Source organism: Cydia pomonella, chromosome 7 (genome assembly GCF_033807575.1).
Source record: "Cydia pomonella isolate Wapato2018A chromosome 7, ilCydPomo1, whole genome shotgun sequence".
NCBI lineage: Eukaryota > Metazoa > Arthropoda > Insecta > Lepidoptera > Tortricidae > Cydia > Cydia pomonella.
In genome coordinates, this window is record NC_084709.1 from 1,931,525 (window position 1) to 1,954,196 (window position 22,672).

The window sequence follows — 22,672 nt, forward strand, 5'->3', positions numbered from 1 at the left end:
TTTTAACTAGCTTTGATGGCTGCTCGAAGGTGGGATGAATAGAAGAATAGTCTTGCTATACTTTCGAGAAAAAAACATTTTCTATGAGATTAAATTCATGCGATCTATCAATTATTTGATATTTTGCCGACTTCAATAAGAAGCTTCTTAACTCGTCGGGATATATTTGTTTACGTTCTTCCCCGATTTTTCGAGGTTTTCGAAGACGATGGATCGATTTATAAAATTCTCTTTTTGTCAGGATCTGGGCTATATTAACCACGAAAATCGAAGTTTGAAAATTGCGGGCATCGTTCGCTGTCTCTCTAATTATACCTTTATTGGAGTAAAAGAGAAAGGTCCCCGCAATTTGCGAATTTCGGTTCTCACGATAGACCTAATTCGAATCCTGATAAATTAAACTCCAAAGAGAGCAGTTATTTAGGTTTTTAAGTGCAGTAGAATTGCTGTTAAAGACCATCAAGGGTTTTTAGGGTTCCGTCTCCATAAGGTAAAACGGTACCTTATTACTAAGACTCCGTCCGTCACCAGGCTGTATCTCATGAACCGCGTGATAGTTAGACAGTTGAAATTTTCACAGATGATGTATTTCTGTTACCGTTATAACAACAAATATTAAAAAGTACGGAACCCTTGGTCCGACTCACACTTGTCCGGTTTTTATTAAAGATTATTTCACGAGAGTTAACTTCTAATAGGTACCTAGTCAAATACTTAAAGTGAAATCGTTTTTTTACGGACCCATATCTAATATGTATATATATTGTAATTTTAACCCTTATATTTGTGCCGGCGGCCGATCGTAAGATCAGGCAGATTGTAAAAATCCTAGGCATGTCTCGTTCCTTAAGTCGACGGAGCCCCGCCTCCTATTTCTAGACAATTTGGCCTTCGGGCATCTGAAGCAACCTGACGAACCTAACCTACCTATATCTATTGGTTTAATGTGGCTACCGTCAAAACATTACACAGGAACATTACGATCTGCCTGGTCTTACGATCGTCCGACATTTATATTCCAAGACTTATTTACAACTTGTTACTCTATTGTTTTCGGTCAATCGTGATTATTCTTAAATTAATTTAAGCGTTCTTAAAATAGACTTGGCACCGTTGAATGCCTAATTGTGCAATAAATGCTCGTTTTCAATGTGTGTAAACACGATAGTAAAGAAAACGGGTCACATGCGGTCCGAAAAGAATGGAGATTAAGAGAAACCAAACATTACCGTAGATGTGTTTTGTCGGTATTCAAGTAAGTAAATCTAAACATAACTTATTTATAGGCTATTATTGCTTACATGCTATTTATACAAATACCTGCGTCCCATATTTATATTGCAGGCATATAGGCATATAGTACAAAATGTTAAACGGTTGCCTTGAAAGGCCTATGCTTCGTGGCTCCTCTACTCTACACGATAGGCCATCATACTGGCCTACTAAGGTGGGCCATCTTGTAGATAGGGTAATGGTGCCGGATGGCTTATGGCGCGGCGGGACGGCGATGGGATGGCCGCGGTGTCGATTTTTTGTCCGCACATCAAAGATGGGCCAGCGATGGTGCATGCATCTACACGTGACCCATTCCATAGTGAGTGCTCTTAACCATCGCATGGCCATCTCGCTGATCCAGCGCTGGGCCATCCAGCAGAGGAGCCATCACCATTGCATGGTCACCTCACTGGTCCAGCGCTGGGCAATCGTGTATCAGAAGATATCACGCGATAATTGCCTGCAGTGATAGTTAACAGATTAAAAATATCACAAACACACTAAATATAACTTTACTACAATTAGTTGAAGTGGACCGCCCACTCATTCACAGATGATTTGCCAGCAGCGAGTGCACTGACTAAGTATAACGCTGAACATAAATCGTAATTGTCTTGCTTTCTTGACCATGAGGTCATCACGTGGTGACGTCACTACCAAGCTGAAATGGAATTGGGCTGGACATGTTGCCAGCAGGTAGAGTGATGGCAGGTGGACCAGAATATTGACGGACTGGTGGCCGCTTTCGGATGAAAGGAGGGCCTGGCGTTACTCATTGGGTGGATGATATTCAGAAGATTGCGGGGCACTTCTGGATGAGACTAGCCCGGGACCGTGACAAATGCTCAGCCTGTGGGCGACAGGAGGTTAAAATGAAAATGATGATTATGATGAGAAGCGCTGTTAGCCTAGCGGTAAGAGCGTGCGACTTGCAATCCGAAGGTCGCGGGCTCAAACCCCGGCTCGTACCAATGAGTTTTTCGGAACTTATGTACGAAATATCATTTGATATTTACCAGTCGCTTTTCGGTGAAGGAAAACATCGTGAGGAAACCGGAATAATTTCAAGAAGGCCTAGTTTTACCCTCTGGATTGGAAGGTCAGATGGCAGTCGCTTTCGTAAAAACTAGTGCCTACGCCAAACCTTGGAATTAGTTGTCAAGCGGACCCCATGCTCCCATGAGCCGTGGCAATATGTCGGGACAACGCTAGGAAGAAGAAGAATGATGATTGCTCTTGAGTACACTCAATTCGAATTACGAATTAGAACGCCCACTTATTGACAGACAGCAAGTTGTTGTTGTTGTTGTCCTAAAGCACCCAGAGGTGCAAAGGGCCTTCACAAGCTCGCGCCACGCCTTCCTATCTTCAGCTCGTCTTCTGGCCTCGCTCCAGCTCAACCCGACCGCTCGTAACTCTCTTAGGACGGACCGTTGCCAAGAGTGTACAGGAGGCCCGGAGCCACGGCTTCCGTCCGGCGGTTTCCACGCGAAAGCTTTGGTAGCATTATTTGTTTCCCCTCAGACAGACAGCAAGTACCTACAGCTATACTGATAAATTTAATCGCAAAGAGAGGTATAGACACTGCTTCATAGTATCATTAAACTATGACACAACTAAATATACTTTGTTATTACTTGTATTAGATAAACTGAAGTATTTACAGGATTAATGGGCAACAGGAGTTCGACAGGAATAACGTTCGCCAATATACGAGGTGCCTCTAGCCGCCCAGACAGGCAGACATCAAAACTTACCGAGACGAATGTAATTTTGAATTGTCAAAATAATATTCAAATTGGAATGGAACGGGAGACCTTTTTACAAGCTTTTATTTATTTTCACCTGACCTGTTGTCTGCCGGGCTGTAATCAAATCTTGCAAGTTAAATTTGACCCACTTCCTGGTTTCCAATGAAGCTGAAAATTTGCATACATATGTAAGTCGGGTGACAATGCAATATTATGGTACCATCGAGTTGATCTGATTATGGAGACAGGAGGTAGCCACAGGAACTCTGTGATAAAACAACGCAACCTAATTGTGTTTGGGGTTTTTAGAATTGTCTCGATGAGTGTTAGTTGCCTGTGGAAAGAAAGGTACAGTCAGCTATAAAAGCTTGTACCAAAATGATTTTTTTGCCAAAAACATATTATCTTAGGTCTCTGGGCGGTCTGAGGTTAATAGTAGCTACACGATTGTGTGCTGCGAGAAAATATGTTAACAAATTTCGAAAATGCAAAAAAATGCCGTTCATGGCAACTTTTTTTAGGTTGAACCGGATTTAAAATTAAATTGAAAATAGAACTACTATTTTTTTTTATACTACTTCGGTGGTAAACAAGAATACGGCCCGCCTGATGGTAAGCAGTTTCCGTAGCCTATGTACGCCTGCAACTCCAGAGGAGTTAGATGCGCGTTGCCTACCCTAAACCCCCCTCCCGCTGGTTGAGCTCTGGCAACCTTACTCACCGGCAGGAACACAACACTATGAATAGGGTCTAGTGTTATTTGGCTGCGGTTTTCTGTAAGGTGGAGGTACTTCCCCAGTTGGGCCCTGCTTTAGATCTGGAATAACATCCGCTGTGCTGTGCCCTACCACACAAAGCGAGATGACATTCACAATGCCCATACCTCTCTTACTCATTATTATCCTAAACAAAGACGATTTCAAAAGTAAAGCCTAAATCGACAATTATAGGTATTATAACATTATAAAGATAAGTGAAGGAAGCAAAACTAAGGCACCCTGCCGTGATCGTAGCTGAGTTGCGTAGGTAAATCTTATACCTTTAAACGAGCAATTCTTGTATATATATAAATATATATATTTCTGTGATCTCGGAAACGGCTCTAACGATTTCGCTGAAATTTGGTATATGGGGGTTTTTGGGGGTATACAATCTATCTAGATTAGTCTTATGTTTGGGAAAACGCGTGTTTTCGAGTTTTCATGCGTTTTTCTTTCGACGCAGAATATGGTCGCTAATTTCGTGTTGCCGGCCACTGTCCGTCTGGTCCAGCGGGTTAAGACGCGGACTGCTAAACGAGTGTTACGGGTTTGAATCTCGCCCGGTGACTAACTTTTGTTTTTTTTTTTTTACATGTTCAAGTTTATATATAATTTTTTAATTTTTATTGTTTTAGACAAGTTTAATTTAGTAAAAAAATGTAGTTAAGATTATCACCTATTGACCACCATATTACAATAAATAGTTAGAACCGAGCAAAGCTCGGTCGCCCAGGTACTATTGTATTAAGTTAGTAATATAATAATTCAGCCTATATACGTCCCACTGCTGGGTACAGGCCTCCTCTCATGCGCGAGAGGGCTCGGGGTATAGTCCCCACGCTAGCCCAATGCTAGTGGTAAATATCACATGATATTTCGTACATAATTTCCGAAAGGATTTGAACCCGCGACCTCTGGATTGAAAGTCGGACATCATATCTACTCGGCCACCACCGCTTAAGTTAGTAGGTACCTACATATATACAAGGTGTAACAAAAATAGTAGGGATCCGTAAGAGCATATCCGGTATCGTGTTCTGATTATAGGAAAGATTACACCACTATTTTGTACACCTTGTATATAAATTGAACGTAAAATGTAAAAAATTAACGAGGTATGAAATACCACGGCTGTTCCTACGCTGGTTGGACATTATTCGAACTCCCACGCACCAGGTGATTTAGAGTTCCGCCTGATGTCTGGAACGTCTACAGAGACTATTTATTCTTGTCTCTTTAGCATTTGTTTCTTAGAAAGAGAAAAAAATAACAGAAAATGAGAGCGGGGTCCAATAGTAGGTGATGAAAAAAACCCAGTACTTTTTCAGAATAGATAGAGATTTATATCTCTATCTCTACAGTTTACGTTCAAAAGTATCTGTTACAATCAAATTTTCTAAGTATATATAGAGACATGTCTTTTTGTTAACCTATTAGAAAATGGTAAATACTTTTGACGCGTAGTCTATTGACCAACTTTTGATGCTGTTTCGTGGAAAGAGCGTTCTCCACTACTGCACTTAAAACCAACTTTTTGTATTGAAACACTTAACAACTTAATGCTCGACTAATTTATTCGGAAACCGAATTTACCTCTATATAAGGGAAAGTAGCCGATATTACAGCGACATCTAGTACAATATTGAGCAACTATAAATCTAAACATTACTATCTACATTTAACAAAGAGATACAATTTAATGGGGAGGAGTAATAACTAAGCTTAAACGAAGGCGTAGTGGTCATCAGATCTTGTTTTTGAGGTCACGCAACTTCTTTACCAAATCAACCGGCTAAGTTGGAGGAGCGCTATGAAAAAAGGCGTCGCTGCGCAGTTGCGCCAACGTTGCATCGAGCAGCAGCCATAGAGTTGACTAGACGCTGACGCTCGGCCCCCTCGGAAGACGCTAGTGCGGGAGGTCTCTTAACTTAGATGGTTATATCACGTTCTATATATAAAAAGGCGTCGCTGCGCAGTTGCGCCAACGTTGCATCGAGCAGCAGCCATAGAGTCGACTAGACGCTGACGCTCGGCCCCCTCGGGAGACGCTAGAGTGGGAGGTATCTCAACTTAGATGGTTATATCACGTTGTATATATAAAAAGGCGTCGCTGCGCAGTTGCGCCAACGTTGCATCGAACAGCAGCCATAGAGTTGACTAGACGCTGACGCTCGGCCCCCTCGGGAGACGCTAGTGTGGGAGGTCTCTCAACTTAGATGGTTATATCACGTTGTATATATAAGATATATTTATATACGGAACCCAGGTCCATATGCAACCCGTCACGCGTTTAACGAGCCGTTAGTGGCGAGTGCGGCCCATTATCGTAAACTTCATATTTTTATTACCATAACACGGTGGCAGAAAAAACATAGTTTCATGAGAATTTACACAAAATTTCAGACCAAGCAATATTGTATTTTAATTCGTTTGGACAAAGTAGTGTTTCAAACAACTAAAGAATTTCTTTCTCTGAAATTATAGGATGTAGGTTTGATTTTTAAAAGAGGTGTTTGGAAAGTCGTTAGGTACAATATAGATAAGGTTGGGTGAGGATGAAAAACAAACGTGTTTTTCTTTTTTTTTTCAACCGTAGGAAAAAGAGCCCGTCTGTTTTTGACTGCTGAAACTATTAAATAAAAAATAAAAAATAAAAAACACAACTAATCATACAATTTTATGCCAAAAATGCCTTACATAATTTTGGAAAAGAGCTAATAATACTCTTCAAACTGTTAGATCCTCCGTATACCAAAAAGTGTCCGACAAAAAACCATAAATAGGTGGCTCTACAATACCTAGAATACTTAAGAAAAAAATCTAATCCAATAACGCCTGGGCGATAGGGTTTCTTAGGCGTTAAGAACCTAGGTTCTTAGCTACTCTAGCGCTACTCTGGAGAGATTTGGAACTATTATTTATAGCTGACAGCGGGACACTTTTGCAACAATTCTGCCTAAGGAGTTTCTGTTCCTCTACAGTGGCGTAGCATAGGTCACTCGCACCCGGTGCGGATCCCAAATTTGCCGCCCTCTTATTTTTGTCATCCATTATAAAAAATTTGGGCATGGTGTAAAAAGAGTACTTTTATTAGTTTTATTGAATAATTTATTGAATTGAAAAGTGAAATTAACATTTTTTGACATAGAATAGAAGGTAGAATATCACTTAGAAACATTACAGAGAAAACTTAATAGAATAATCTGAATAATGGAGAAATCGCCTACTTCACGAACGCTATTTTACGCACGAGTATCATTCTAAGCTCAACTCCTCAACGACCTCAACTGAACTGAAAGATTAAAATTTAACTTTTCTAGCAAAGTTTTTGATCACACTTTCAATATCGATTGCATCAGTGAGGTCTTGTTCGATCGACAATATAGCTAGATTAGTCAATCTCAGCGTACTCATTGTAGATCGCAAGTAATTTTTGATCAATTTCAGTTTCGAAAAGCTCCTCTCACAACTAGCATTACTTATAGCAGTTGTCAAAAATATTCTGAGCATGATGAAAATGTTAAGCACGGAGATTTCGAGCTTAGATTCGACAATGAACTTCAATAATTCGAGTGGATCTACATTAGCTTTGCCTAATTTATCGAGATCTCCAGTAGCAATGGCGAAACTTCGAAGTCGCCCTCGCTCGAGTTCAAACTCCTCCTTGTCAATGTCGGTAACATGGTCAAGCTTACATTTTCCAGTAACATCCAGTAGTTTTGCTGGTGTAAGAAAGGAAAATTTCTCTGCTAAATTATCGAGCTGCTGAAATCTCGATCGAATCTTAGAAATTACTCTGTCCAAAGAGGAAAACAGGCTTCTTCTCAACTCATTTTCGTAGGTCAAACCAGCATCCGTACTTCCCTCACCGAATGTTTGTTTGGTCAATCTACGTCGACGAGGTTCCATAGATAAACCCAGTTCATCACACAATCCTTTCGAGTAGATCAAAGCACCGTCTACGTATCTTTTAGCTCAAAAGGCCGTTTACCAAAATATTATATTAGTATATACTGCCTAGTTTCATACGAGAAGCCGCGAAATCGAAAAATTGGGGCAGCTGCAGCAATTCGCTAATTCGCAAGCTTGTTTTTATATCTTGCCTTTTACTCAAAGTCATGTGAAACGACGGTTCTGTCATTGCCGTATTACGGTGAAGTACAAAGAATGCGTAAGGAGACATTTATTTAAAATAACATTGAAACGAAATAACTTTCCTAAATAATAGTTATTGAGAAACCTTGTGCTTGCATCACCCATGCATAGAACCTGCATAGGTACCCGGATTTGGTAACAAAAAAAATGACGAAAAAAACACTGGAAGAAATTAACTTTTTTTTTTATATTAAAAAAAAAAAAAAAAAAATTTTTTTTTTTTTTAACTGACACCTCCGCAGCGCCGCCCCCGGCAAAGTGCCGCCCGGTGCGGACCGCACCCTCCGCCCCCCCCATGCTACGCCACTGTTCCTCTACCTTCCATACGGTATATGTAAGTACTGATATTAACGTCCTTTACTAAATAGTAAATAGGTTTGACGCACGTCAAAGCAGCACAAACATCAAAACGTGTAACAATACAACGTTGCGCCAATAACTCGATATTTTCATTGTTCCATTGACCATTAATATAACTTATATCGTTGTAATATGGTTTATAATGGTCAGTGCGACGATTGTACAGATTTAGCGTGTGACGCGTACGCCGACCTCAGCGGTAAACAATAGACGGATCTTTGGTGAAATGGCCGTGAGACATTGTTTGACATATCAAACTGTTTTAAGGCGTACTGACTTAAAAATAACAAGTTTTTGACGTCCAGTCAAGGCTCGGAAACCGGTTAAATTTCCAAACCCTTATCATGTACTTGGCTACCTTTTAATTTCGGTTTCGCTCGAAAAACTGTTATTTTTAAACCGGTTTTTATGAGAACAGTTATTGTTAAATTTACTGGCTTAGAACAATAAAAACCGGTTTCTTCCTTTGTAAGGTGTAAATGTTTACGCGGCATACCAACAGGCCGGCCGGCCGTTTTGTCGCTCGATTTTTGTAGGTTTCAATAAAGTTCTTAAAACGTGCGCGTTCTTATAAAAGTTTGGAAGAAAACCGAAATAAACCGGTATTTTATAAACTAGTTACGAACCTTGCGTCCGGTCCTTGGTGAACAGATGCTGAAACTGTTGGGAGATGGGTAGCGGCCTGCAGAAACGGTCCCGCGCTCTGGGTCGTTCTTGATGCAGAGGCTGCACTGCACCATATCAATTCAACGCAGCGAGTGCGATGGGCACCGCAGATCATAATTAAGAACTTACTTTTAAAGCTGAGGTTTTCACCATATTACTTCGTAAAGACGGGCCTTACGGGCACCAAGAATGGTGTCACCACAGCGGTGTCAGTGCCTAGTGACACCGCTGTGAACGAATGCGTGACAAGCGTGCAGTCCAACACAACTAGTTTCGGTGTAGCCAGCAGTTTCGGACATTCCGTAATAATAATCAGAACGGAAACTTTGGCATCAGAATTTTCTGATGAATGTTTCCAGAAACTCTCAGAAATTTTGAGAATGTTCTTTGAGTTACTGCAACTTGCACATTGCTAGTAAAGTTAATGTAATGGCAATAATAATGTAATCTAATGAGTAATAACAGTAATCTCAAGGCTGTATTAATAGTCACTGAAATAGTCGAGCCGACTATTTCTAACGCGGCAACACAATGTATTGCGTATATGTTTATATCGGTAAAATGTTTAGTCTGAGAACGCAGCACAAACATGGTTGACAATCGGTCATAAACAACACTTTGAATCGGAAAAACAATTCGTCTCACTTTGAAATAATTTTTCTACGAAACAAGCTTATCCCAATCTTGTTCCGTTACACGTGTATGACAGGAATTAAGCACAGGTGTCTGCCCGAGATGATCAAGATCTGTCCGCTGACATAACTGTCATACATTGGCAGATTTTTCTGTCAGATATACCTATCTACCAGAGCCATCTACGACCTCTTTTGTACGGACCTATCTGTACAGATGTAATGCAATAGGGAGCGTGCATGAACTATAGGAGGCACACGAGCCGTCAGATTTTTGGCGCGAGGCGTAAATGTGATGTTTATTGTTCCGGGGTAGCCCACAAGATGGCAGAACCTACTATGCACAGGAAAACACGTGACGTGTACATATTTATGGTTCCGATTGAGGCCACAAGATGGCAGACCCTCCAACGCGCCCGGTCCCTATAAACTTTTGCCATCGTATTTTCTCGGAATCGTTCGTATTTCTCATACTACTTCAGTCAACTTCAGTACTATTTGTACTGAGAGTGACAGTCGGTTGGTCGGAGAAGGCAACAAGGCATTAGACAGACAGATAGATAAAATACTCTTTATAGGCACACCTCAGTAAAAGTTAGAGCTTAAAGAAAAACAAATGATTAGTGATAGAGGCAGACAACAGGCGGTCTTATAGCTAAAGAGCGATCTCTTCCATCTACTTCCTTGATATTCTTAGTACTAAGTAGTAGTGTTTTATTGGGGTACTTTTTACATGAACTTTAAATAAAATTTAATATCCTTTCGAACTTAAGCATGATTTTAAATTTCGCGCTAATAAACAGGGTGTTCTTGTGCTGTCTACAGTTCATGCACGTTCCGTATTACGCAGTCCATACTTTTCCACTGCTAAGTTAGCTTGGACGGACTCTAGTAACTCTTTTCACATAATAATAGTTGTAACCTACTCATGGTTCATACTCGTTCGTGCATAAGAAGAACCATATGGATGGTTAAGAAGAGAATGAAACTCCTCACTCACTGACTCAGTTCTTTAAGGGTCTCCAGCAAGCTCGATTCTCCATACAACTCTGAAACTTTGTACTTACAATAGGACAAAGTATATGCAGCCTTAAAGTAATTAGTTTATGCATCCTCAGATACCATAGTTTAAAAAATACAGCGAATTTAAGAGGCTGTCAATACCTAAAGCGCGCACACAGTCTATTTGTATCGGAGTAAATGAGATAGCACTGTCGCATGTTACTGGGCCTGGGCACAGGCCTGGGCAAGGGAATAATAAGAAAAATATTTAAATAAAAAAAAGTGGATTATTAGTGTAATATTTTACTCAACAGCGGTTTAGATATAAATGTTTTGAAATTGTGATTTTAATTGCAGACCCATAAGTCAAAACAATAAAGACATAAAACCGTTTAATTGTGATTTTAAGACCAATCTTTGCAATTATTTTCTATCGAGCCGATTTCGTTCAATCATGTATCGAGTACAACCGCGGTCTTTGAAATATAATTAATATGAACATATATTTTTCTTACTTGACTAAAACAAATAGTCTTTCTTAAAAAACTATTTAAGTAACATCAATTTCAAGGACATTGGGTGTTGACAGCCTCTGAAGATTTTCATATAAAACTCTATTTTGCTCTATTTCGTTTGTTTTATAAGGTCGAGTAATATAATCTTATTTCAGCCCTAGATATACCTTATGTCATTGTATGTGCAAAGTTTCATTACAATCCAACACGTAGTTTTAAAATGAGAACAAAACTCCGTTTATATGGGAAGGTGAAATTCGGCCGAGCTTACTGCGGCCGAATTTTTTAATGTTGTATTTTAATAATACTGCTTTTTTTTATTCAAAAGAAGAAAAAAAAAAGTCTTATAGTACAGTTTGTTGTCTTAAGATGTACATGAAAAGAGTTTGACAATCACAAATAGAAATTAGTACACACCCTAAGGTAAGTTAACAAAATGAAAGGAAATCTATACCTGTGAACAGCATTTTCTCGGGCAGGGTACCAAATGGTAAATGTGACTCACAGGGGTCAGCGGGCTCGGGATGCTGGCCGTCCGGATCATGGACAGCTTGCGGCGTTGCTCCGCCGAGAGGGAGGCGCGGCGACTCCTGCCGAGACCATAGCCGGACACGTCAGGTAAGTCGGCGCTCGCGCCGCGGATGAGCGTCGGCCGAAACATTTAGCGGCACTTTTGTTAGCTTAGTTGGCACTTTTATTAGCCTTGCGGCACTTTTGTTAACTTATGCGACACTTTGCGTGTAATAAGCGCAGCTCATGTGCTACTTAGGTCAAGATTGGAGAGTTTAAGTAGAATAAGCGTGAAATATTGATGATTATTTAATTACACATCGATACACAAAACCTAACATTAGGTTTAGATTTGACAAAGCGTGTGGCAGATTATACTTGCACATTGTTGAAGAATTGACGATGTCTGTTGCTGAGCATTAGTTTAGTGAAATATAGTCCGAAATTTGTTATAGATGCTCTTTGTGCACTTTAGACCAAACCTGCGTTGTGGATTTTGCTCTGGTCAATGAATATTAATTCAATTCAATTCAATTATTTATTTAAATAATGATTTTTAAATTATATAAAGCTGACATCCAAAGTGACAGTTTTGGCAAAATTAGATACTAAATTATTTTTTAACAATAAGAAACGTCTGCGAATGATGCTATTAAGACTACTCGTATAACAAATTTAAAAGTGGAAAAATACCTCCTTGGGTGAGACTTGAACTCACGGCCTCTGGATCGATACTCCATTGCCCGGCCAACTGAGCCACCAAGAAACAATTACTAAAAATTAATTAAAGATACTGTTTACTGGTTTAGCTCGGCGGCCCCTACTGAGACCACAGCCAGACACGTCAGGCAAGTCGAGGCTAGCACCGCGGATGATCGTCGGTCGGCTCGAAACATTTAAATTAAAGGCACTTTTGTTAACTTAATTGGCACTTTTATTAACCTAGCGGCACTTTTGTTAACTTATGCGGCACTTGCGTGTATTAAGCGTAATTTATATGTTTACTTAGGTCAAGATTGGAGTGTTTAGGTATAGTAAGCTTGAAAATAAATATTGATTATTATTTTATTTTATTACACATTGATACACAAAAACTAACATAAGGTTTAGATTTGACAAAGCGTGTGGCGGACATTTTTGTTAGCCTTGCAACACTATATTCAACTTAGTTTATGTGGTACTTAAGTGGAGTATGCGTGAAATGTTGATAGTCATTTACACATAAAATTGACTTTTCAAGTTTTTGACGTTTCAGTCGGGAGCAAGGTTTGTTTAATACTCTGCCTTGAATTGAAACCCTCACAACGCACAAGACTCCACTTTTCGAACCACTCGCAACGCTGGTGGTGCAATTTTGGAATCGTTCGCTTGCTCGGATATCAATATTAGCACGGGGTTAAACAACAACTTTGCCGTATAAAACAAATAGCTATTTTCGGTAGGAGCAATTACGGAAGAAAAATATTTATTTTTCATTTGAAACAGATGGACGCTAGACAGCTATATCGTAAATATCTCATGATTACTTTCGCTTCTCAACAAAAACAAGGATGTTTGATTAGATAACTAATTGTGACAATAATCTAATATTTAAGGTTGGATCTGGTGTGGGGGCATTAACTTATTTTTTTTTGTGACAGGATATTGTGGTTATGTACTCGTAACAACTATTTATTTGTACAGTTAGTGCTTCGTAAGAAGAAATGAATATTTTAATCGCTTATAAGAATGACTGACTCTAGACCGGGCCGGGGCCGGGCCTGAGCTTCCGGCGCTTCGTTTTCTATGGAAAGCACCACGTGATCACCGATCAGCCGTCATAGATAATTACGTGTCGTACGCCTCGGTCCAAGCCCGGGCCGGTCTAGTGTGAGTCTTCCTTCATTCTTTTAGTCTTAGCAAGGACGTTCAGAGCAACAATTTACACGCCTGTCTCGATATTGGAGATGCAAGCGGCCATAGATTACGGTAACTAAATGGACCCACTGATTACCAATTCGCTGGACGATATCGGCCCGTCAGTTATTCGCAAAAGCTGACAACCGCAAATAACTGACAGACTGATATCGTCCCGTGAACTGGTAATCAGTGGTCCCCTTAACAGCTTATCATCAGGAGGACTAGGTATAATCCTGTGGCCCTAGTGAAAAAGGGTACAAGTCTCTGGCAGCGCAGGTGGAAAGGGGTGTAGGTTCCACGTAACACGTATGCCCTTATACACCTAAACTGCCAGAGACTTGTACCCTTTTTCACTAGGGCCACTTATCATTGTTGACGTTATGCGCCAACATTCATTTGTAAATTTTGTAAACACGAAAAATCAATCAATTAAGCAAGCAAGCTCGGTTTTTTATATAAATGTTGTATTGACTTATAAAAGAGGCTTGCAGAATATTTTTTAGAAACGTAGTTACGCTCACAATGCTCACATTTTAAAACGACTAGCTTGATTGCTTTGAAATTTTGCACGTACAATAGGATAATGTATATCTATACCTGTAATATGGAAGTTGGACAGTCCTTAAGAACCGTGAGATTGAAGACCTAGTGGCTGAACCTAACATCATGGGAGAAAGTAAAGCCCACAGACTCCGTTGGTTGGGCCACCTTGAGAGAATGGACGAAGATCGGAACGTAAAAAGAGCGTACCTGGGTCGCCTAGCAGGAGGACGTCCTATCGGACGCCCTAGGTATCGCTGGAGCGACATGGTGGAGGCGGATCTGCGCGAGCTTCGAGTCGACAATTGGCGAGAGGTCGCACAGGACCGAGAAAAGTGGCGCTGTCTTGTGTCGGAGGCCAAGTCTCATTTTGGGTCGCTGAGCCAACGGAGTAAGTAAGTAAGTATACCTGTAATTAGTTTATGTAGCTTCAGATACCATAGTTAAGAAAAAGCGGCCAAGTGCGAGTCGGACTCGCCCATGAAGGGTTCCTTACCAATTATGACGTATTAAAAAAATTACTTACTAGATCTCGTTCAAACCAATTTTCGGTGGAAGTTTGCATGGTAATGTATATCATATATTTTTTTTAGTTTTATCATTCTGTTATTTTAGAAGTTACAGGGGGGGACACAGTTTACCACTTTGGAAGTGTCTCTCGCGCGAACTTTATCAGTTTAGAAAAAAATGATATTAGAAACCTCAATATCACTTTTGAAGACCTATCCATAGATACCCCACACGTATGGGTTTGATGAAAAAAATATTTTTGAGTTTCAGTGTAAGTATGGGGAACCCCCAAAATTTATTGTTTTTTTTTTCTATTTTACTGTGAAAATCTTAATGCGGTTCATAGAATACATCTACTTACCAAGTTTGAACAGTATAGTTCTTATAGTTTCGGAAAAAAGTGGCTGTGACAGACGCGGACATGACGAATCCATAAGGGTTCCGTTTTTTGCCATTTGGCTACGGGACCCTAAAAACGCGAATTTAAGTTTTTCATACAAAACTAGTTTTTGCTCTATTTCGTTTCTTTTAATAAGCTGGAGCGATATAAAATAATTACAGGCATAGATATGCCTCATCTTATTGTATGTGCAAAGTTTCATTACAATTCAATACGTAGTTTTGAAATGAGAACAAAACTCCGTTTGTATGGAAAGGTGAAATTCGGCTGAGCTTGCTACGGACTCTTAATGTAATTGTTATTGTTTGTCAGAAACATTTAGATAAGCACAAAACCACATTACACTTCATACATATTATTTTATTTTAAGCAAAGCCAATTTAGACTTAAATACGATGTAAGTACATTTATGTCATACACAAACTGAGATTCAGAAGTCGCTCAAATTCAATAAAATTGCCAATGGCTTGGACTTAAAAATAGGCCTAAATACATAAAGCTTTCTTAAGGGGACTCTCGCTAGAACGGCCCCGGTCCGGGCAGAGGTTTTTTTTATAAATCTTATAGGACATTATTACACAAATTAACTAAGTCCCACAGTAAGCTCAATAAAGCTTGTGTTGAGGGTACTAGGACAACGATATATATAATATATAAATATTTATAAATACTTAAATACACAGAAAACACCCATGACTCAGGAACAAATATCCATGCTCATCACACGAATAAATGCCCTTACCAGGATTTGAACCCGGGACCATCAGCTTCGTAGGCAAGGTCACTACCCACTAGGCCAAACCGGTCGTCGTTTTATAGTCGTCATTATACGTGTAATGTTTTCATCTACCCTCCAATGGCTAATTATTACGTCTCATTTTAGGTTCTTTACTAAAGCTATATTATAAATCATCCCGATATATTACTATTAGCAAAATAGCACGATTATAGCAGCTTCATACGTTGAGTAAGTAGGTAATATATCGTAGTAAAACTTCTTTAAGTTTTGACACATCGATAGGGTTGTTTCCAATTATTTGAAACGCTTGTATTACGTTCTATATTAACTAAAAGTTGCACTAAAATTCAACTTTTACACTAAAAACGGCTTTGAATATGTTAAATTAACAAAATATATTTTGACAGATGCTTTCGCGCCCAAAACGCTCTTTGAAAATTGTGTGTCGTCACAGTTTACGGTTTGACACATAACTACATACACACGTAGAAGATACTAAATGTCAACTGACATTTGTCATTTGTTGTTTATCGCCTAACTGTCAACAGTGTCAATCCGAGAGTTGTGACGTGAATTTATTGGGATACAATTCTGCCTTAAGATTTGTAGATGGAAACAACCCTATTGACTTGAGGAATATTCACTTGAGTCATGGGTGTTTTCTATGTATTTAAGTATTTATAAATATTTATATATTATATATATCGTTGCCTAAGTACCCTCAACACAAGCTTTATTGAGCTTACTGTGGGACTTAGTCAATTTGTGTAATAATGTTCTATAATATTTATTTATTTATTTATTATTTATTACTGCCCTATAAAAGACCTTACTGTGATTTATTTAATACATAAAGAAATACACGCTAGTTACTTACAATAACAAAATATTAGGCTTCAACTAGTGACAATGATCTTTGGTCTCAAATTTCTTGTAAAGACCATAATATTGTTAATTTTGTGCTTAAAAAATAGGATCTACCGGGAAGTTACTTTATCATTCGAATATGCAAAATCGAACAGGCAGAATACGAAATTTCAATTTTCTTTTTTCGCGGTAAAAGTCTCTGAACATTAAAGACATCTGAATCTCTGTATGAACCATCACTTAAGCACGTTTATAAAATTATAAATTCAACCCTTCAATCACCTTCTCCTTTCCATTTTCCTTAAACCTACACTAAAAACATCACTAAGTTCACAAACACTACACGCAACGTTTACGCTGCGAGCGTAAGTCACCGTAAGAATGAAATTCAACGGAAAAACGCGCGTACAATTTAAATGAACGCGCGATTCGAGCCGAGTTTCGGCGTTGAATAAAAAAGTACGCCGCGACGCCAAAACGTGCGAACCCAACCCTTTCAATATGCACAACGTCTATAGACGTCTCATAAGCCTTACACTTTAATAGAGATAGTTCACGGGAAAGAAAACGCGCGATTGTGTGAAATAACGCGCGATCGCAGCGCGATGTAAAGTGGTAGAATGAAAGTGTATTTGAATCGTCGCCAACGCTTGTGCAATTATCTATCTGACATTTAAAATAGGAACGTGACGCGAGAGCCGGTCTCCAGAATGTCTACGGATTTTTAATTAGAATTTGAAGACATATTTCTGTGGCCCTAGTGAAAAAGGGTACAATTCTCTGGCAGTTTAGGTGTATAAGGGCATAAGTGTTACGTGGAACTTACACCCTTTTACACCTGCGCTGCCAGAGACTTGTACCCTTTTTCACTAGAGCCACAGATTTATACCGAGTCTATCCCAAATTTATTTTGTAACCTTTATTTCCGACGTTTCGAAGTTTCACTGGTCGTTGTCCCGGATAACTACGTCGTAACGTCGGAATGTCGGAAATAACGGCAAGAAAATAAATTCGCGATAAGCCCGGTATAAATAATATGTTTTAATGGAATTTGAAGGTGCGAGACGTGGGTTGCATCATTACCAAACTAAAATGGAGTTGGGCGGGACATCTTGCTAGGCAGGGTGATGGCAGGTGGACTAAAATGTTAACGGAATGGTGGCCGCTTTCGAATGAAAGAAGCCCCTGGCGCCCGTTGGCTCGTTGGGTAGACGACATTAGGTAGATTGTGGGTCACTTCTGGATGAGATTAGCTCAGGACCGGGACAAGTGGCGTACTGGAAGAGAGGCCTATGCTCAGCAGTGAGCGATAAAGGGCTGATATGGTGATGACATGTGACAACTGGAGACATCAGAAAGCAAGCAATCGATCGGGAACGGAATTGCAAAAAAAAGGCAATGATTGTTTTATCATATCATAATAATGATTAAGAGTCAGACCAAGCTAATTTGGCAACGATTTTTAAAGCCCCGCCTGTGCAAGTTAAGTAAACGTCAAAATAACACTGGCGCTGTCTGAGCTATCAAAATCGGTGCCAACTTATCTTGGTCATTGTAATGAAATTAAATTGAAATGTATGTTAACGGCACCAATCATGGAACATTTAAGAGAAAATTTGGATTATTTTTTATATTTCACCGACACCTGTAAACTTTATACCGCTTTACGCTTTTAAAGTCAATTGTCCAATTCGTCCTTTATGTTTTCTAAGTATTTAATGAAAGCTACTGCAATTGGTTTCAATATTATTAACCAAAACTGTGGTGTTTGCTCCAGTCATGGGATGTATGGCGCCATTCGTTTTGAAAATAACAAATATCAATGAAAAATTAGACTTAAGCAGCTATTTGGCTCTTAAGCGATTAAAAACTGATGGTAAATACATGTTTTACAGGATTTGTCTATACCATCCCATTACTGGTGCCTGTTAAATTAAATTTTTTGACTGTACTTTATTCACTTAACTCTCGCGCTAGAATTTAGCGAGACAGGTTGGGACGATATTAATATTTCGCGGTAGTTATATGTAATGGGCTGACGGCAGACAAACATGAGAAATATACACAGTTTTCAAACGATACCTGTTTAAAAGAGTATAATTAGCCTCACAAAGACACAATGTCTGGTGTTTTTCGTTTCGTATTTCTTTTTCGAGCGTAGCGCGAATGATATGTGTCTGATTCAGGTTTGGCAAAAATGCTTTTTTCACCTCAGCAGCTCGAACAAGCCTACTTTCGTCACTCCAGGGAGTGACAGCTTTCGTCTTAATGACGATGCCTTTCATTCATAAATGTAAATAAATGTGTGTAAACTTTACTTGATGTTGAATTTTTTTAACCTTTAATATGTTCTCACTACTGAGGTGAAAAGATGTATGTGTCACACGAGAGCAAAGTTATTTTACATCTCGTGTTTTTGATTGCCTCGCTACGCTAAAGATTCTAACTTTAGAATTTGAATTATAGAACCTTTCGCTTACTCGGGACTCAAAATCAACACTCGCAAGAAAACCCAACTTTCCTCTCTTGTTGCACAAATAACTATTTTATGTCCGGATGCTGTTTTCCCCCCATTTCTCATAGGACATAGCCGACGACGCTAAATGTGTAGTTACTCGAGTATCGTAGAGACCTATCCCATCAAAAACATAAATGTGAAATAAGAGCCAAGTTCAATATTAAGAATAGGTATGCGTCGTTGTTATCTTCGCCGGAAAAAGAATTGAGATCTCTCTGTATCTTTAGGTATTTAAATAAAAGTAAACAGAGGTTAGATGAAAACATTACATGATCAAATAATGTAGGTTAAAGTCAGGTCGTTCAGTATCAGATCCAGGTGGTTTTGTATTTGGTTGGTTAACCAATGAATGTTATAACTACCCGAAAATGTACAAATTGTTTGTTTACTTTTATTTAAATATCTAAAGATATAGCGTTATAATATGGGTGCCAAGTTCTAGTTCGCTTGTGATGTAATTAAAGTTCAGGATTTGACTTGGCTAGTTTCTATTTACACGCTGTATTATATTTGCCTTTGTAATTTTTGTAACCTTTAGTTTGTTGGTATAAAAACTAGCCAATACAAATCCTGAACTTTAATTACATCTGAAGCGAACTAGAACTTGGCATCCATTTAGATCTCGATTCATTTTCCGACGAAGTCAACAACGACGCATACCTATTCTTAATATTGAACTTGGCTCTCATTTCACATTTATGTGTTTGATGGGATATCATTACTTTTTGTACAAAAATTATTAGTATTCTTTATTCTTTATGATGATATAATTTTAACAATACAAAAACTATAGTTGATCATAGTATTCATAGTATAGTTCATCATAGTTGGTTTCGAGACTAAAATTTATTTTAGCTACTTATTACAAATTCTATAAGAGGTGATGGTCGAGTGGGATATGACGTCTGACTTCCAATCCGGAGGTTGCGGGTTCAAATCCTGGCTCGTACCACTACTTACGTACGAAATATCGCTTGATATTTACTACTATCTTTTCGGTGAAGGAAAACATCGTATGGAAATCTGCATACATCTGCGAAGAAATTCAAAGGTGTATGTGAAGTCCGCAATCCGCGTGGGGACTATAGCTCAAGCCCTCTCGCACATGAATGGAGGCCTGGGTCCAGCAGTGGGACTTATATAGGCTGAATTATTATTATTTAAAAAGTCGATAGGCGCTTAGTGCGTAAATAAAAATGTTGTTTTGGAAAATAATATAAATCGTAAAAAAAATCACAGTTCCTTTATCTCAGTTTCGTAACCACATAATTGCCCAGCTGGATGCCAAATTTCAACTTCCTAGGTCATCTGGAAGTGGGTTAGGTTTTTATGTTAGGTGAGTACATCACGTCAGTGAGAAAAATCCCGATTTTTAGATGTATGTATCTTAATAACTGGTTGAGCTATATTCATGAAATTTGGGATTCTAGTTAGGCTTAAGAGTCTTAATAAATGAACCAAATTTCATAAGTTTACGTTTAATAGATTTTGAGTTACGTTGGGGTCAAAAGTGGGTCCAAATGGTTCGTCTAATATACCACTGTGTCACCAGTTCTCTTCTTTTGAACTTGGCTTGTCACGCTGCCGCGTGTCTGGTAGATAGGATTCGATCGATAACATTATTGGTAAAAGGTTATACGATGTTTTTTTTAGCGAACCGGAAAGCTTCTACAGATTTTAAAAAATATAAAAAATCACCAATGGAGTTTCTCGAGCGCGTCAGGAGGCCTACCGCGAAAATCGAAGTTCGTCAATTGCGGGCATTTTTCTCTGTCACGCTAATTACGTCTTAGTAAGGGTAAAAGAGAAAGATCCCCGCAATTTGCAAATTTCGATTTTCCCGGTATGCCCCCAGATATTGGTCGTGTCAGTCGTATCAACAGGTTTTCTTGAACATTTTTGAGCAAGTTTGATAATTAAATGGAATTTTTATAAAGATCCAGTTTTTTTTTCATTCATGGATGAACCATGGGAGTTTGCGATGTCTTATAAACTCACAGAGTATCATTAGCCTCACAAAATAAACAACAATTTCTGGCATCCTTTTTTTTTTTGTTTAACCCTTTAACCACCAAGGACGTGAATGGTAAACCGTACTTTCATTGCCATGCGTGTATACACGTCAAGTAACAGACAAATATTGTAATAAACTAAATACATTTTGGACCCACATCCACACTAAATACGTAACATACTTAAGTAAGTTAAATAAAAGCTTATAAAAATAAACTCACCCGTTCAATAGATATATGTCTGCGTCTAAAAAAATCCGATATACCGCACAAATACATCTCACTCACTACACTACACCTTTCTCACTAATTTGGTTAATAAAATAAAATAAATAAATAAAAAGATAGCACGGAACTTGACCGATAAGTACCGAGTTCGGACATTAAACACATTTGAAGGTACCAGTTAAAAGGCAAAACACTGAGGGCTACCGCAAACACCGAACTTCTCAAATTGCGGGCATCTTTCTCTGTCACTCTAATTGCGCTCTAATTGGAGTAAAAGAGACAGATGCCCGCAATTTCCGCGCTTCGGTATTCGCGGTAAGCCCTCTGTCGATATCATAGAAGGCAATACAATATTTAATTGCCTGTAGTATATTATTACTAACTACCTTATACCATTGAAATAAAGTCGCTTTTCGCTTGAGCTGTGTTGATTCGTACTATTCGTAGTGTTTATACAGGTCGTTGTGAAATAGTTTCATGTTTAAAAATAAGTTGTTGACATTTTTTCGGGTGCAATGTTTATGGTTATTTCGATTAAATAGTAGATTTTGTCACAAGGGAGCGAAATATCATTTTTACGGCATGGGCGTACATTAAATCCTGAACGAAGCGAAGGATTCCAAAATGGAATCCTGAGCGTAGTGAAGGATTCAAGTGTTACCGCCCGAGGTGGAAATAATTTTGCTACCATGTGACACATCCTGGTTTACGTCACATGTGTACGTCACGGACTTTAATTGTTGAGCCAGTAGGGCTTACTTTAAATTTTAGTTTTTTAGTTAGTTTAAGAAGATATGTGTCTCTTGTTACACGAAATAAAAGATTTTTTTTTTTTTACATTGGAGAATGGAGATGTAATAGCGTTAGTGTAAGTATTGACAACTGAAGTATTAATATCTATTCTGGGGATGGCCGCCGAGCAGGGCTATAACTGCGAAAATCGAAGTTCGTCAATTGCGGGCATTTTTCTCTGTCACTCTAATTACGTCTTGGTGAGAGTAAAAGAGAAACATCCACGCAATTTGCGAATTTCGGTTTTCGCGGTAGGCCCGCAGATCCTCGGCTCCCCACAATGCCGGATTTAGAGGTATGGAGGCCTCGGGGTAACAAAGGAGTGGAGGCGCCCTGGCCCCAAATTATTTTCCAAATAAAATGGACAATTTTCTGAAGTCTCTATTGTGGGGCCCCTCTTTTGTGGAGGCCCCAGGGCTGTAGCCCCGGTTGCCTTTCCCTAAATCCGTCCCCAAGTAAGCCGTGGCAAAATGCCGGGATGGTTAGGATAATGATAGTTTTAATAAGAATATTACTTTACCCTTACAAGGTTAATGTAGA

General features: G+C 39.0%; 1 protein-coding gene across 6 annotated transcripts in view; it reads right to left on the reverse strand.

The window, feature by feature from the left end:
• Window positions 1-21,497, reverse strand: part of LOC133519576 (uncharacterized protein ZK1073.1) — a 101,447-nt gene extending 79,950 nt beyond the window's left edge. The window contains exon 1 of one of the 6 annotated variants that reach the window (XM_061853591.1): window positions 11,572-11,865. In XM_061853591.1, the coding sequence (XP_061709575.1) occupies window positions 11,572-11,778 (207 nt within the window). In that variant the 5' untranslated portion in view covers window positions 11,779-11,865. Of the gene's footprint in view, window positions 1-11,571; window positions 11,866-21,334 lie in introns of those variants that run through there. The other 5 variants (XM_061853595.1, XM_061853593.1, XM_061853590.1 and 2 more) reach the window with 5 other exon arrangements.
• Between the last annotated feature and the right edge of the window lie 1,175 nt (window positions 21,498-22,672).